This window comes from Conger conger, chromosome 2 (assembly GCF_963514075.1).
Source record: "Conger conger chromosome 2, fConCon1.1, whole genome shotgun sequence".
Taxonomy (NCBI): Eukaryota; Metazoa; Chordata; class Actinopteri; order Anguilliformes; family Congridae; genus Conger; species Conger conger.
In genome coordinates, this window is record NC_083761.1 from 57,938,981 (window position 1) to 57,954,770 (window position 15,790).

The window sequence follows — 15,790 nt, forward strand, 5'->3', positions numbered from 1 at the left end:
ACTTTAGGGTAAAGCTCAGCTAAAAGTGGCAAAAAGAAAATTCCTCTCATTTTAACAAACTAAGCCCACAAATTCCAAATTAAGCATTTTTCTTGCTTTAGGTTATTTTGAGCAGCCAAAATCCTCCATGCAAAGAGAGAGAAACACAGGGCCTTTCACGGTTGGCCTACTCTTGTAGCACTGGAGAAATCAAAATAAAACTGCTTGAAACAGAGCTGAAAAGCAACATGCTGAAAGCATCCACAAACAGCTCGAAGCACCAATGCTCTTTGCATCTCAGAATTTTCCACTGCATGAGAAATCTGATGTAGGAAACTTTTAGAGTTGCGTGGCTAATTTTTTAAAGAAACCACAACAGTGCTCTCTACAGCTAGCCGCTATCATCAAAGTCCATCTGAATATTGTTATGCCAACTAGTGACATGCTGAGCAATGAAATCATAGCTGATAAAATAATAGGAATTTATGCCGCTTTATTATGAGAGCGGCAAGCTGTCCTTTCTGGGAGCCTGTCAATGACGCGGCTCTGCTCTAGAGACCCGCGGCACACACAAGTGCACCTGCATAGACAAATCTGACATCCTGAACCCTGCAGGATGTGACGCTCTGGGATTCAGTACACATCAGTGCCAGGCTGTGAGGACACCAGCCAGCAGCAAGGACAGGCATCTCAATACAGAGCCGGGCTCACTGTCTCCCGTTTAGAGACTCCGCTAAAATTCGCTATGCCTACATTACAGTGCTCCTTTTGTCACCTGATTGCACTGAAATCTTCTCTCAATACCTTCATGGAAAACAATGCATCTAGAACAAACATTTTGGTGAATAAGACCCAAGTCAAAGCTATAAGCTTTCCACAAGCGTGTCAATGGATGCACAATTGGGCCGAATTGAGTTGAAAGGCTCATAGTTAAGTTGAAATCTTAATCAATTATCATAGTGAAAAGAGGTTCTATATACTGTTTATAATCTTGAAAGGAAAACCAAAACAAAAAAGTTCAAAGGCCTTGCAGATTTTCCAACAATACGTTTTGGTTTCTGCAATAATAGAATGTATACCTGACACTGCATTCAAGTTTAAGAAGCCTCAACCGATGAAAGCAATCTTTTATGAATATGAATAACAGCAAACATTTTGTCATTCCACTGTGTAAACAAATGCGGTTTCTTTGTATTGTCAAAGTCACAAAGTGAAATAAAATCCTCCCCTTTGCCCACAAGCAGAGTTTTGCAAGGCAGCCAAGAATCCATAATATTGGCTGTGTGACAATTCAGCTCCACTGAGACCAGCAGGTCAATACAGCGACATGGCACCTCCAACACTCACCTCTGAATGATCTCATCCTGCAGTAGAGATTTGGTCTCCATCAGGGTCAGGCTGGGCAGCTCCAGGAAGTGGATACCCCCTCCCTCTGTGCCCAGGCACAACAGGTCACAGCCCATCTTCAGGAGAAGTACAGTCACCCGGGTGGCACTGTGAAAGATGAACACCGCGCTCAAAACCAGGCCAACCCGATGCGGGGAAGATGCGGGGAAGATGCGGAAGCCCTGGGCCCAGGGGGTGGACAGGGCAGGGCAGGTCGGTAGGAGGGCTCACCTGGCGCTCTCGATGCCTGGCCGCCCAGGCAGGGTGAAGCTGCAGAGCTCCTCCAGGTGTGAGCTGCCCTCTTTGGGGCTCATCTCCCATAAGTGCAGAGTGTTATCATCCAGCAGGGAGAGCAAGCGGCCCTGCGAGCGAACACACACACACACACACACACACACACACACACACACACACACACACACACACACACACACACACACACACACACACACACACAATCAGTGTCCTACAGTACCATCACTGCCCCTCTCATCAGCTACATAGCTGCCCATTCCATTCCCACACTAAGCTGTCCGACACCTTTTTAATGGGGTCCCAACAAGAGGAGATTGAATATGATCTGTTATTTTCAATGATGCGGTCCCTGCATACCAGATACCAGTGCATAAAATAAAAAGTGACAATACACCCCTGGCAATGAAGCCAATCAAATAAATATTGACCTACTCTGAAGAGTTCCTTTTTGCAAATTGTTAAATTAATTACTCTCTCGTCAAATGAACTACAGCTGACATGAACCGATCTGAATTGTATGCAAGCACACATGGCCAAATAGAAGTTGTCAACGTAAACAAAGAAAAGCAACAGACAGGGCAGAACAAAAAGCTTACAGCCAATTACAAATTTTAATATCTCACAGCAGTAGCATCAACATTTGGTGCCTTTAACAAAGTCGTCATTATAATTGCAAATTGTTTTCAAATTACCACAGTGTTCGTGACTTCAGTGAAGAACTCACTGTATAATTTACAGAGTTTAATACTATGATCTGTTAAAGCAAAATACAAGTTTTATCTAAAAACGTAAAAGCCACTGCTATCCAAGGCTTCACATTGCCAATGTAGTATAACGACCACAGAGCCAAAACACATGTTCTTATGCTATCAAATAAAATACAGGCATTTGGCTCCATATACAGCGCCTTCAAAAAGTATTCACTCCATGCTTTGTCCTCTTATCCCTTAAAACCGTAATGCATTAAAATACCACCTGCAAGCCCCAACCCCTGTCCTTACCAAAAAATAAAAAATAAACCCTACACCTGATATATTTTTATTCCAAAATTACCCATTACTCCATGACATTAACTCTCCGAAGTTAGAAAGAGCAGCATGACTGAAATTGAGGTATTATGACAGATATTAAAAGATTTACGGGGCTTTGGCTGGGCCATTAGAGGATACAGATACACATGCCTAGTGGACTGAAACAGGCTCTGTATATCTCAATCTGTCCTTTGACAGAAACAAGATTCCCAGTCCCTCCTGCTGAAAGGCAGGCCCATACCATGACACTGCCGTCATCATGCAGGGTTGGCGTTACCTGGGTGAGACCACAACTTTGGGTCATGCTTTCAGGCTAGAAATCAGCGTTAGACTCATCACAGCACTAAACCTTCTCCCAGATGGTCTCAGGGTGTGCCACATGGCTTCTGGCAAATTCCAGATATGACATAGAATTGGCCTTTTTCAGAGCCAAATGTGAGAAGTGTTGGCCAAATTGCTGATCTCTGGACAGTTTCTCTCTTCTGAGCCCAATGTTGTAACTGTTCACCGCTCTGACAATTGTCCTTCTTCTCTGGATGCTCAGTTTTGAAGGCCAGCCATCTTGGTAGTATCAGTATTGTGCAATATTTATACCCCAGCTTTGTTCCTCCTAACAACGTCATCTCAAAATTACAGGCACCGTGGTCTTCATTAGTGCAAGACTGATCTGATCTGTGGTTTCAATTGTAAAGCTTCACTGAAGTTGATTATATTAATTCAGCAATCATGCAAATTAACATAGGTGGACCTCATTAACATATTGAAAGTGAACTCAATAAAATGGAATACACATGGCCCCGCTATGGCTGTTAATAGAAAGGGTGAATACGTATTGAAATATTTTTAAGATTTTAAAATTTGAATACGATTCTGAATATTTAAACACTTTGTTTAATTTAACTGTGTAACACAGCAAAACTTAAAAAAAAGATTGTGGTGGAAACTGTCTGAAGGCACTGTAGTAGGTGCACCGTATCAACACTGTGGATATGTGGCCCATAAATTATTGAACACATATTAGCATTTAAATGCAATTTTGCTGAGCAGCCCAGTTGGTTAGAACCCACCCCTGAGGTACTCCATGTCAGGTGTAGACAACTGTTATGTGAGGCCAAAAGCGGGCATTAATGTAAATTGCATTTACTAATACATTAAAAACGATTATAACAACAATTGTTTCTGTGCTGCAAGTGATAAAGGTTATTAAGGTAAAAGATAGCATTTAAATCTTTCCATTTTAATGAGCTTTATGCTTTGCTTCTGGTCTGATATACCATAGCGTAACAGCCAATCGCCTACATTCACCATGTGAACTAGATATAATGTGCATGGCAGTAGACAGAGACTTTATGCAAATCGTACCTAATCCAATCTGTGTTCTGTAGTACTATGACCCATGGTATGCACTTAACGTACGTCATTTTGGATAAAAGAGTCTGCAAATAAATGTAATGCAATGTACTATACTACAAAGTAACAATTGCAACAAGCTAAGCAAAACAAAAACAAAAAACAAGTTCTGGAAGTTCAGCTATTCAACGGGAAATTCAATCGGAAAAGTTTGTTCTAATAACAAAACTGAAAATCCTTGAGAAACTTTTGTTGTAATAGCGGTTAGATCCTCATATGCTGAAGACCATCAACCAACCCTGTAATTCCAGAGGAAACCATTCCATTGTTGAAGCAAGAAGCGCCCTTACCTGCCCTGGCAGGAAGTGGATCTGTGTGACAGTGGCTGTGTCTTTGTGCAGACCTGTGAATTCAACACCAGGGGCCCCATATCTGAGGAAGCATGGTCAAGGAAACGGACAGAAAGCGGAGGATGTGGACAGTAAAAGACATTCAGCATCACCATCACTTCACTGTGTTCACAGACCCTTCCTTACCTGGCAGACCAGCAGTGTCCACCATCCCACTACCTACACAAGCAACACAACAGCAGGAGATGCATCACTGCGTGCTTGGGTGGGAGGGTAGGGAATCCCACATTAACAATATTTTTTTGGCAGGCACGTTGTGAAGACCAATTTAACGTTCGTTTTATTGCCTGCTCAACATTCCTATAGACGATCATTGGGAAAGACTCAAGCAGCTTGAAGGAAATGGGCAATATTATGGTAAGTATTGTTAGTCACTTTGAAACCAAAGCTAGATTCGATCCCACATGTTGTTTAGGAAGGTGTAACTTCCATTAGCGTGTTATCAAGCAAGCAGAGCAGTACAAAAGGACACTTCCGTAACTGTTCTTCAGAGGGACGCAAGCTTCTTTAGGGGATTACATAAAATGGTTTCATAACAAAACTGAAATAAGTAGATAATTGCAGTGTAGAGAAGATATTCATCTTAAACACAAAGTACTTACATACAAAGTGTCTATATACTCCAAACTGTTGCAACAAGCCATTATATCCATTTTCATCATATAATGGGTTGATTATGGACTTCACACATTCTTGCTTTCCATTTTAGGAGATTTTTCCTTTAAAGCCTTTTAACACAAACAACTGCAAACTGCACTGTGGTTTGAAATTACAGATGTGTTTTCCTGCAAAGCGATAACCTTTTAATCCTCCGCCATAAAAGACAGATTTCCCTTGATGCACCACGTTCAAGATTTATGGTACAAACTGCAAAAACAAGGCTTTGAAGCCCAGACTATTTCACAGTGAAAATAAAGATTCAGTTCTTAAATTTGCTCCTTTTGTGTCCTACAGACTAATGCAGACAACAGTACCTTTCGGAATCCATACTGTGAAGGAAATGAACAGAACCATGAATAAGAGGATGAAGTGTTTCTAATTACATTTATAATCACTGCCACCAACACACAGCTGAACACGTTCTGAATTATAATGAAAACACCTAATTTACTACGGTAAAGAAATTCTACAATTACAAATCGACCTGTGGTGCATATTAACATCTTTCAGCGCTCAGCCTCTTGCCAAAGGCAATACTGCAACCACAGAAATGGATTGCTGTCGGCAGTTGTTAACAAGGTAGCATACAACCTTGTATTACCACCACCATTCTCTGCAATTAGCTGTCACGCAAGTACAAGGCTGAACGGTTCAAATGATGTTGAGCAATCATTTTGCTGGTTTGTCTGCATTCTGTTTACTGGATAAGGACATGCACAATGAGCACATAAGGTCAAGAACATACCAGTTAGATCATTGCAACATGATTAGTGTAACTGTACATTTTTCCAGACTAAATAAAGCACGCTGCCTGTAAAGACATACCACATACTAGTAAGTATTATATTTCTGCCACAGCTAATAATGATGTGATAACAAAAATAGCCTGTCTTATTAAACTTAACAGCTTAAAGAGTGCAAAATAGTTCAGCCAAGTCAAAGACAGTGTCATTACAGAAAACACATTTGTGTTACATTAATTGGTATACTGAATAATATTCATGTGGGCTTGTCCAATTATCCAAAATATGGTTGGTTTAAATGTTATGTACATCTAGTTATAATAGATATGCATTTATTGTATAATCCTCAGTGGTTATAGTGGGTGCATATTTGTACAATTACTGTGGGGAAAGAACTGCCAGAAATGTCCATATTAGAAGCAGTAGAATAAAGAGGATTCAACTCCTCTTGGTTGGTTGAGCATGAATAAACTTTCATTCAAAATGTTGATCTTAGCAAAATCATAAACCAAAGAATGTGGCTAAATCGGACAAGGCACCTCGCATACATAAGATCCGCACAGCTGTTGGGCCCTTGAGCAAGGCCCTTAACCCTGCATTGCTCCAGGGGAGGATTGTCTCCTGCTTAGTCTAATCAACTGTAAGTCGCTTTGGATAAAAGCGTCAGCCAAATGACATGTAATGTAATGAAATGTAATTTTCAAGTGCCCAGCCGGTGCTGGGTCCGTGCTCCAGCAGTGTCACTGCCCAGTAGCACGTTTCAGTGAAGGAATAACTGGGCTTGAGTCTAACAGAGTATAACCCTTGCAGAGGCAAATCCACTCTGTTACAGACATGCAGCATAATGAGTCTGCAAACAGATATCAGCTCACCGTGACAGGCTTCTTGAGCTTAGCATGAAAGAACCGTTGCCATTTCTCTGCCAAACTACCACATAACGGTGTGGCCAAGAGCTACACTGGCCCCTTCTGCTACTTCTGCCTCTTTATTTAAACCTATTTCGAGAGAGAACAAGCAGAAAAAAAAACACAAACTCAAACACAGGCAGTACCAGCAGGAAAGAAACCTCAACATTAAATGTAGTAGAGGGACCTTCTCCAGGGCCAGTCCCCAGCAGATGGAGTTTAACACTAATTGGTTCAGCTTTTCTGGATGCAAACAAAAGCAGCCAGCAGCCAGGTTCTGCGTGCCTGATCTGAGCACAAACTTTCCCATGGTTCCCCTCCCACTACGCTGGGCAAGAGAAGGCCGACTGCTGGGGCCTTTGTGTCCCCCAGGCTGCCTAATAACCCCCTCAATATATCACCCTCTCAATGCCGCACTGAGGACTGAAAAATGTCCTTCCAGACACCTACACACCATTCGCTTGCTCTGTATTCTTTCGAGCTGTTACTCTCAGTGTGAGTCCAGATGAATTCAAGTTTTGGAGGGAGAATTGATCCGCACTAGTGTTCATTCGCATATTCACAGCGTTCCACTGCACAGACACTGCATAGTATAGACCCACTATAATGAGCGCTACACTGCAAGGAAAACTTTTCAGATTCAGACTGCTAGTTTTTATCCAGCCAGTCAAACACTGCGGTCCAGTACAAGGATGGGAGAGAAAAACTGCAGACTGAACTGGAGGTGAAGTGGAGGGCATGTCATCGGAGCAGAGCTGTCAGATGTGTGGCCAAAAGAGAGAGGGCGCATCCTTGTGTACCTCCTGCTCTCTCGCTCAGTCAGTCAGAGCAGTGAGGACTGGGTGCTGCTGCAGCCCAGCAGAAAAGCCTCACATAACCTCCCGCCCCATATCACTGGAGCACTTCAATAAATACACAAGGAGTACAGCTGTCCTGAAGACAGCCCGGAAAAACGGTAACCTCCAGTGAACTCCCTCGACATTAGCGACGTGAACCGTTGCCCCAGGCTAAACGAGAGATGATGGATGCGAGTCATACAAGAGCGCAACCTTTCAATTCAATTCCGTTCTGCAACACAAAACAAAAGAGGGACAGATGCGTTCCTCGATTTGACAGTACACAAATAAAACATTTTCGGCCTCTGCTCTTTATTTCGGCTCCTTCCCAGATCCCCCTCCCGCGCTGGTAATGTAATCATGTGTGATATCAGGCCCGGTGTTTCGCCATGTGTGACAGGGCATCCCCACCAGACAGGGAGCCCGTGATGAGCGCTAGTCTGCCCTGCCCCTGATCTCTGCGCATTGTTCTGTGGAGAGGAATGCTGAGGGGGTACAATGCTGCGGGCTGAAGCAGGATCTGCTCTAATCCCGGGCGGAAGGGCTCCTCCAAACACAGGGCTCCCGCGCCGGAGCTCCACCAGCACAGCGCTCCCTCCATAACGACCCCTCTCACACCCGCAGGGGGGTGTGTGCTAAAACACGCATGCTAACACACACACACGCATGCTCACACACACACACACACACACACACACACACGGCTCGTATGCCGGAGCTCCACCAGCACGGCACTGCAGACGGGCGACTCTCCCCTCCATAACGACCCCTCTCACACCTGCAGGTGGTTGGGTGCTAAAACACGCATGCAAGCGTACACGTACACACACGCACACACAAAACATTTACAGTGGGCTCCAGCATTATTGGCACCTTCATAAAAATGGAAAAAAGGCTGCATATAATAAACATGGATAATGATCTACATTTACTGCCTTGTTTCACTACAGTAGTGTTTTTCGGAAAACCACAGGTGCCAAACAATAACACCCGTAACAATTATTGTAAAATCTAATAAAATTGTATTGCCAATTTCACTTTACTTTCATTTAGGTAATCTCACTCTAAAACTATATTGTGTCATTCCATTACTTTTTGTTTCACTAGAGTATAAAAATGAGGTTACAAGGATACAAAATCCTTTTGTCATCCATCAGCATGGGAAAAGCCAAAGAACTGTCATTTCAGAAGACACAGATGTTAATTAATCATCACAAGTTAGGTAATGGGTACAAAAAAAACACCAAAAAAACAAAACATGGCACTTAACACTGGAAGCATATGTAATGATTGCAAACTTGCCAGGAAGAGGACGCAAGTGCAGATTATCCCCACGGACGGTAAGGACGATGGTGAGGGAGGCCATAAGTAACCCAAGGATTACAGTTTAAGTATTGCAGAGATTGATTGAGTCTTGGGGTCACCAAAAAAAAAAAAAAACATTAAAAAAGGCAACTCCATACCAACAATCACTTTGGAAGGGTGGCAAAAAGACAGCCTTTACTGAGAACAATAAACAAAACCAAGCATCATGAATTTGCCAAATCTCATTGGAATTGTGACTGGGAGAGAGCGTTTTGGTCAGGTGACTTTAGCCATACACACCATTGACAGCAAAACTGACTGCATACAAGGAGAAGGACCTCATACTGTACCTATGGTCAAATATGATGGCGGGTGATTGAGGTTATGCTGCCAGTGGTCCAGGGGCACTATTTAAGATCAATGGCACAATGAATTTAACAAAGGACTGGGAAATCTTGGCAGAAAAAATGGTTGCCTCTGCAAGGAAGCGGAAACTTGGTTGTAGGTAGATTGTCCAGCAGGACAATGACTCCAAACATGCATCAAAATCCACACAGAAATGGTTAAGTAAAAACAACATCCATGTCCTGCAATGGCCAACTCAGTATCCAGACTTAAATCCCATCAAAAACATGTGTTCTGAACTGAAGAGGGGGGTATCCCAAGGATATCAATGATTCTGCATGGAGGAATGATCAAACATCTCTCCAAATGTGTTCTCTAAACTTATTGCTTTGCTAGGGGCAAACCAGGGGTGCCAATAATTTTGGAAACTGTATTTTGGGGAAATAAATGTTTTATTTGGTTGACAGCATTACATGTGCATATTTATCAAGGATGCCAATAATTCTGGAGCCCACTGTACGTGCATACACACATGCACACAGGTATGTGCATACCCACACACACGCACACGCAAGCTTCACTGCATTGAGACAGGGCACAGAAAGCAGGAGCAGATGGCACTTCACACAGGTCCATCACAGCTCTGTCAGAGGTAAGAACTCTGAAGAGCCCTCACTGCAGTCTATAGGGACTCTTCTACGGCAAGTAATCAGCAAACCTTTCCTCCAAGAACCGCATGTTTTTCTGGCAGTGGGAAAAAAATCAGTTTCTCAGCAACAGCACTATAGCACCACTGTTATTACTGGACTGGACCTATGCATCTCATTGTACGAGGCCTGACTCTCCTCAGGCATGCAGATTAGTGGTTTCAGTTTGCTACACTGAGGAGGGGATTTCAGTGCATTATAAGAAGTGATTTCCAAGGGACGTTTGTGTAATGACACCCAAGCCAATACTATCCACCAAATACAACTTAAAATGTCAGGCTACATTATTTATGAATTTCAGAAATACATTTGACACTGGAGAAGCCATAAATCAAGCCAACAGATTTAGAAAAATGTGTCATTCACATTAAGAACCCCCCCCCCCCCAGCACACACATACTCTTGAATGACTGTATAAGGCTCCTGTACATACAAACATGATAAAATAAGCTGACAAATATACTGGAAACAGAGACCACAGTTTTCTCCAACTAATGGGTTGAACACGACAGGGACCTAGTGACTCAAAACAAACAGAGCAGCCGTTTGTTTCAGACGGATAGTCGCATCCCTTTGTATTCCTCCAGCTTTTGTTGCGGGTGGCACAGCGCAAGCATTTACATTCCCTTTGCAAATGCCTCTTCTTTAGAAAGGAACGGCAGGTTTGAGAGAAGCTGTGCTTTTCCTGCCCGTTCCCGATTCAGTACGGATTAGCGGCGTTTCGCCTTCAGCCGATCTACAGAAAGAGGAAACGGAGGGGGTTCCGGTGCAGAAGACGGATCCTTCCCTGCAGGAATGTGCTGGTGCGGATTAGCGAAGCAGCGTTGAGAGAAAACAGCTGGCTCATGCGAACGACTCGCAGCCCAGCCCCGATTACTCCGCGGGTCATCGGTTATTAAACCTGTGGGATTTAACGTCTAGAAGTAGGCGATTCCCTCCTCAAATATTCCCCTCAATAGCACCAGCATGGAATGCATTAAATTCTACTTCACAAGTTTTCCTTTCCACATCTGCGTCTCCTCCCTGATCCTAGCATTCTGAAGATGGAGAAGAAGAAAATAATATTCAGATGAGGTTTGGTTAAGAAGTATTTTCTGTTACAACTACAACAGTAAGAGCATGCACCAACTACGGCAGCAAAGTTCTCTCAAGATCCCAGTCCATGAATATCTATCCATATCTGTGCTTATGGATATCAAATTTCTTCCAGCCAGCAGCAGGTTTAACATGAGGGCTGAGGACAGTAAAGGGGGGGAGATTTCCTCCTCTTGCAGGAGTTTTAACGCACTGTTCCCTGAGCCTGCCATCTCTGCTTCACTGTGGCCTCATCGGCCCATCATGCACTGCTGCTCAGGGAGCAGCTTACTGAACACACCACGGACACCCCAGAAGTGCCCTCAGGGACACACCCACTTGGCTCTAAGTGGACGGAGGTCCGAGGCTCTCTCCAATTAGGGTCAGGCGTAGATTCAGCTCTGAGAGTCTTCAGATGGAAGAAAACTCATTACAATGATAAAAGACAGATATTGAAAGTCCTCACACTTCCACAGCCGAGGAGCTTAGCTGGAAAAAGATTAATAGTAGCGCCTAAAAGCACAAGGCAGCACATGTCGGTCCAAAAACAATACATGCAGTAAACCACACAGTATGTAATACAATCGCTCAGATCCATCTGCATTTCCAACATGTATCTGGTACTGATTAAGGCAACACTTTTGTACCATGGACACAGAATTTCCTTTGGAAAATAAATTGGATAATAAAATGTGCAATTTGGAAACCCAGAATACTGTGAAAAATACGCAAGGTACATTTCCAAATACGACTACCAATATGGACCCATTTCTCCCCATTACAGGACGAAAGAACAGTGGTCCTTTCACTTGTTTTCACGCAAGCCATCACCAAACACACATTGTCTCCATGATGACCTACTTTCACGAGCTCACGTCAATCTACATTCATCACACAAATCAACAGATGCAATATCAGCCATGCCAAAGCGAAATCCTGAGACTGCAGAAAAAACACATTGTTCCAGACAATGGCGATACATCACGTACGGATAACACTGAACTTTACCATTCATGTTAGATATTAGGTCCTTTCAAAAAGATGACAAGGGACATAAAGAAGCTGGCTGAATCCAAAACTACTCCATTGTCTGTTCTTTAGCTCCACAATTATTGTGTATTTTCCAAAAACAAAAACTCTCCTTTAATGATGCCTTGCTCTATTAGTTCAAGGCAGTAATGCACAATATTCCCATGGTAGCTGCCTGAAGACAACTACCTAATGATGCAATCATTTTCCTCTTTTCAGTGCTTCTGAAGAGGTGATAAAGGGAATTTCAAAGTCAAGCTGCAGGTACCAGGGTCTCCCCCGGACCCTGGGCCTGAAAGCTGGGCCACAATGGGGTGGCTGTCCAGTCAAATATGCAGCCTACAGGCATGGGAATCAGTCCCCACCAGACAAACAATGCGGACAATTACACACCCAAGCAGTTACATCAAGTTAGAGAAAGATAATGCAATTTTCTGGTCTGATAGAGACACCCAGCAGAGGCAGTGCGGAAGCTCAGCTGCCGTTTTACACGGTTAGACCTGCCTGTGCCTCTTTAATGCAACTGCAGGAGGAGCGTTAGTGGATTATGACGTCTCGGTAAATTGTCACATCAAATAAAAACATCTGAAAGGTCTCCCTTGCGTGCGGCCACATAGTTATTGCCTCTTAAGCAGAGTGAGCACACGCAAGAACCTCAGTCTGCCATCACACCGCCTTCAGGCTACATTTTACTCATCCGGCCATTTTAAAACGTGTGGTCAGTTCCTTTTTTCCCCCCCCAATTATTTCTACTTCTTTAAAGATTCAACATAAGATGTTATGGTTTTAAGATTAACATTTACAATTTCTTACCATTCTGCAAAGTAAAATCATGTGTTGGCTTAAAATGCAGATGAAAGATATTCATAAAAGTTAAGCAGTCTAGTTTTGCAAAACCTAGAGTCGAAACTTCTGGCCAGGAAAAGCTAGATGTGTTCAAAACACACTTTATAAGTGGAATCCTAATAACTAGAATTCGTTTTAAATGACTTCACTTAACTTGAAATTTGATGCAGCAGCAGTTGCCAGTTGCTTAACCTAGCCTCGCTGTTTAAAGTGAAAAGGGACAATACAGCCAGGAAAAATGTCAAAGACCAAAAAACATTTACTTGATTACCTCTGAATGGACATGTCTCCAAGGGAACACATCACACTCAGGATTCTCAATTATGTACTCTTCTTGTACGATATCAAATAAAATTAAAAATGCAGGCAGCAACTAAAGTGTAAAAATTATGTTTATACTGCGGCAGTGCAGAAACTATCCTGGCGATCATTCTTAAAGAAGAAAAACAGCCACAATTCTCAAAATTGGTTGAGAGTTCATCCATATGAAGAGGAGACTTTATGTACTGTGCAGCTAAGACTATTCTGCACCCAAGATTTAAAGGCCCAAGTCAGCCAACTTCCCCCTTTACTGTTGTTTTTCACAATGGCACAGCACTCCAGAGCTTATTTTTAATTAAAGGGAGGGGATGATTTGGCAACCACGAATATGAAGAAGAAGGAAAAAAATCAATCAGGATTCCTTCACTGAGAAAGGACTGTTCTTATCCTCATTGACTTTCCATAGAGCCAAGTGGCCTGCTGGGCCATAGTGAATTCAGGGGACTGCTTTAAAGCCCCCCGAGTGTTTATGTGGCATGTATCAGAATACTAATGGGCTGTGACTGATGCTCCCACTGAGATCTCGCTGAAGTACAGAGCCAAAGAAGTGGGCCAAACTTTCCACCGGCACGGACAGTGGAGGATTTCTGAAGAGCCCTGAAACGGCGCGGGCTAAAACAAACAACACCGAGGACGAGGAAACGCGAGATATGATGAACAAACCGGTGCAGCGCACTGCCTGTTTCCTCAGCTGCCTTCAATTTGAGAGACATAGCGGGGGCCTGGATTAGCCGGTGGCCACAGGACCGTCGGGGGGGGGGGAGGCTGAGCAGTGTGAGGACAGGGTACTGGGGAAAGAAGAAGGGGAAAAGCAGTCCTCTGCAGACGCGGCGTTAAAGTCGCGACTGAGCGGCGAGCAACGCTGCCGAACGCTACAGTAAGACGGGCTGGTTGCGCGTCTCAGAAGAACAGTAAAAGTGCAGGGGCTGTAAATCAGCCCACGGCGCTGTGGGCCCGGGCAGACTGCAGTGCCTGCAGAGAGCGGGCGGGGCCGAGGCAGGGAGGCAGGGCAGTCGATTAAAAGCAGATGGTCGGCGCGCTGAGGGAAGACGCTGTAAACACAGATCAATTAATACAGCGGCACCGAACCCCGGCGCAGACAGAGCGGGGGCAGCTCGCTCAAATTAAGGAAACGGTCAGAGTGCCCGGTCTGTGAATGTCGTCCGTCTCCACAGTTTCTACGGTTGAGTCAGAGCCGGGAGAGCGAAGCGGAGACCGTCACTCCTCGGCAAAAACATTACCGCCGCGCTGAGATTTGTTTGGGACTGCGGTTCCGTGCTCTCGCTCTGCTTCTGACACCACTCAGAGGGCTTGGGAATTCACAGACTGAGTGATATTTAACTGCCATCTTGAACAAATGTTTCCCAGATCAGAGACAGATTTCAAACCGTCCAAATGAAACAGTACAGAATAAGGGAGTTGTAAAAAAAAACACCAACATTACTACAGCCAGTGAAATGTTGTAAGGCACACCCACATGACATACTAAATTATTTCAGTATTAGCACATGCAAAGAGAAGGACCAAGAAGAGAGAGAGGTTGGAACAGACGTCAGTAAAAACAACAACAAAAAACTATGGTCTCATTGTTTAGCGTCAATGAATCTTTGTGGCCTGAGGCTGGTTTTATGGCTTTGTCCCAGAATCCTCAGCTCTGCCCTTGTGTAACGGGTCAGAACACAAAGCCCTGAATGGGTGGCACTGCTCTGAGAGGGCACAAGCACTACCAGGCATGCACGGCTCTCCGTGGCAACAGTGGTCAGAGCCACAGCCTGTGCATCTCCAAACAAATCTCTCGCTCTCAGGCAACATGGGTGGGTTTCATCTGATAAATAAAGATATTCAGATTAAATTCCATCGACAAGGAGAGGAAAAGAGCCGTAAACAAATGCTCCCAGAGCTGACCACATAATCACTGGAGCCAGACAGAACACAACAGTACACCTTTTGCTACAAAATAATGTGTTAACATGGCCTATTCACAGTTAATGCACCAGACAGGAAGTAGGCCTGCATACAAACTGTTCTGAAGCATGAGGTGAAAGATGGCTGTAGATACTGTACATTATAAGCAAGGTTTCTCTTGAATACTTCAAAGCTTTCCTCTCAAATCAATCATTACCATTAGAAAGACTATACTTCTAAAGATCAAAGTGAGACAAGGCTAGTAACACCAGTGTTTAGAGCCCGGTCAGAGAACTTAGTCACGCTGGGAGAGAGAGACCTTTGTTCATATAGTTCTAAGTTCGGTGTTACCTTACAAGGGCATGTCGGGTATCTTGTGGCAATGCCTTAAAATTAAAGGAAAGAAAGAGACTGGAATTCAATCTCTGAGAAGAATCCAATTCCTTTAGGATACTGCCTCTATGAAAGATGTGTGTATCGAGAGGAATGCCAAAAACCCAACCAATTCCTTCCCGAAGCCCAGGTGGCTAGTGATGTATTGAGCTTTTCCACTGAATTCACATGCCACCCATCCTTCTGGATCTCTCTGCTATCTTTCCCCACTGTCAATCCCTGAGCTCCTCCTCACCACCACTGCTCTCTGGCTCGTTGAACCCACTCCTTCCCATCAAACAGGTTGTTCCTACCAGCGGTCATGAAGAGG

At 43.9% G+C, this 15,790-nt stretch overlaps 1 protein-coding gene across 2 annotated transcripts in view; it reads right to left on the reverse strand.

Moving 5' to 3' along the window:
- The window catches only part of llgl1 (LLGL scribble cell polarity complex component 1), a 59,545-nt gene that overhangs the window by 34,708 nt on the left and 9,047 nt on the right, over window positions 1-15,790 (reverse strand). For both annotated transcript variants that reach the window (XM_061232626.1, XM_061232627.1), the window contains exons 3-5: window positions 4,352-4,433; window positions 1,597-1,727; window positions 1,327-1,473 (exon numbers count right to left, since the gene is read on the reverse strand). In XM_061232626.1, coding sequence (XP_061088610.1) covers window positions 1,327-1,473; window positions 1,597-1,727; window positions 4,352-4,433 — 360 coding nt within the window. The remainder of the gene's footprint in view (window positions 1-1,326; window positions 1,474-1,596; window positions 1,728-4,351; window positions 4,434-15,790) is intronic.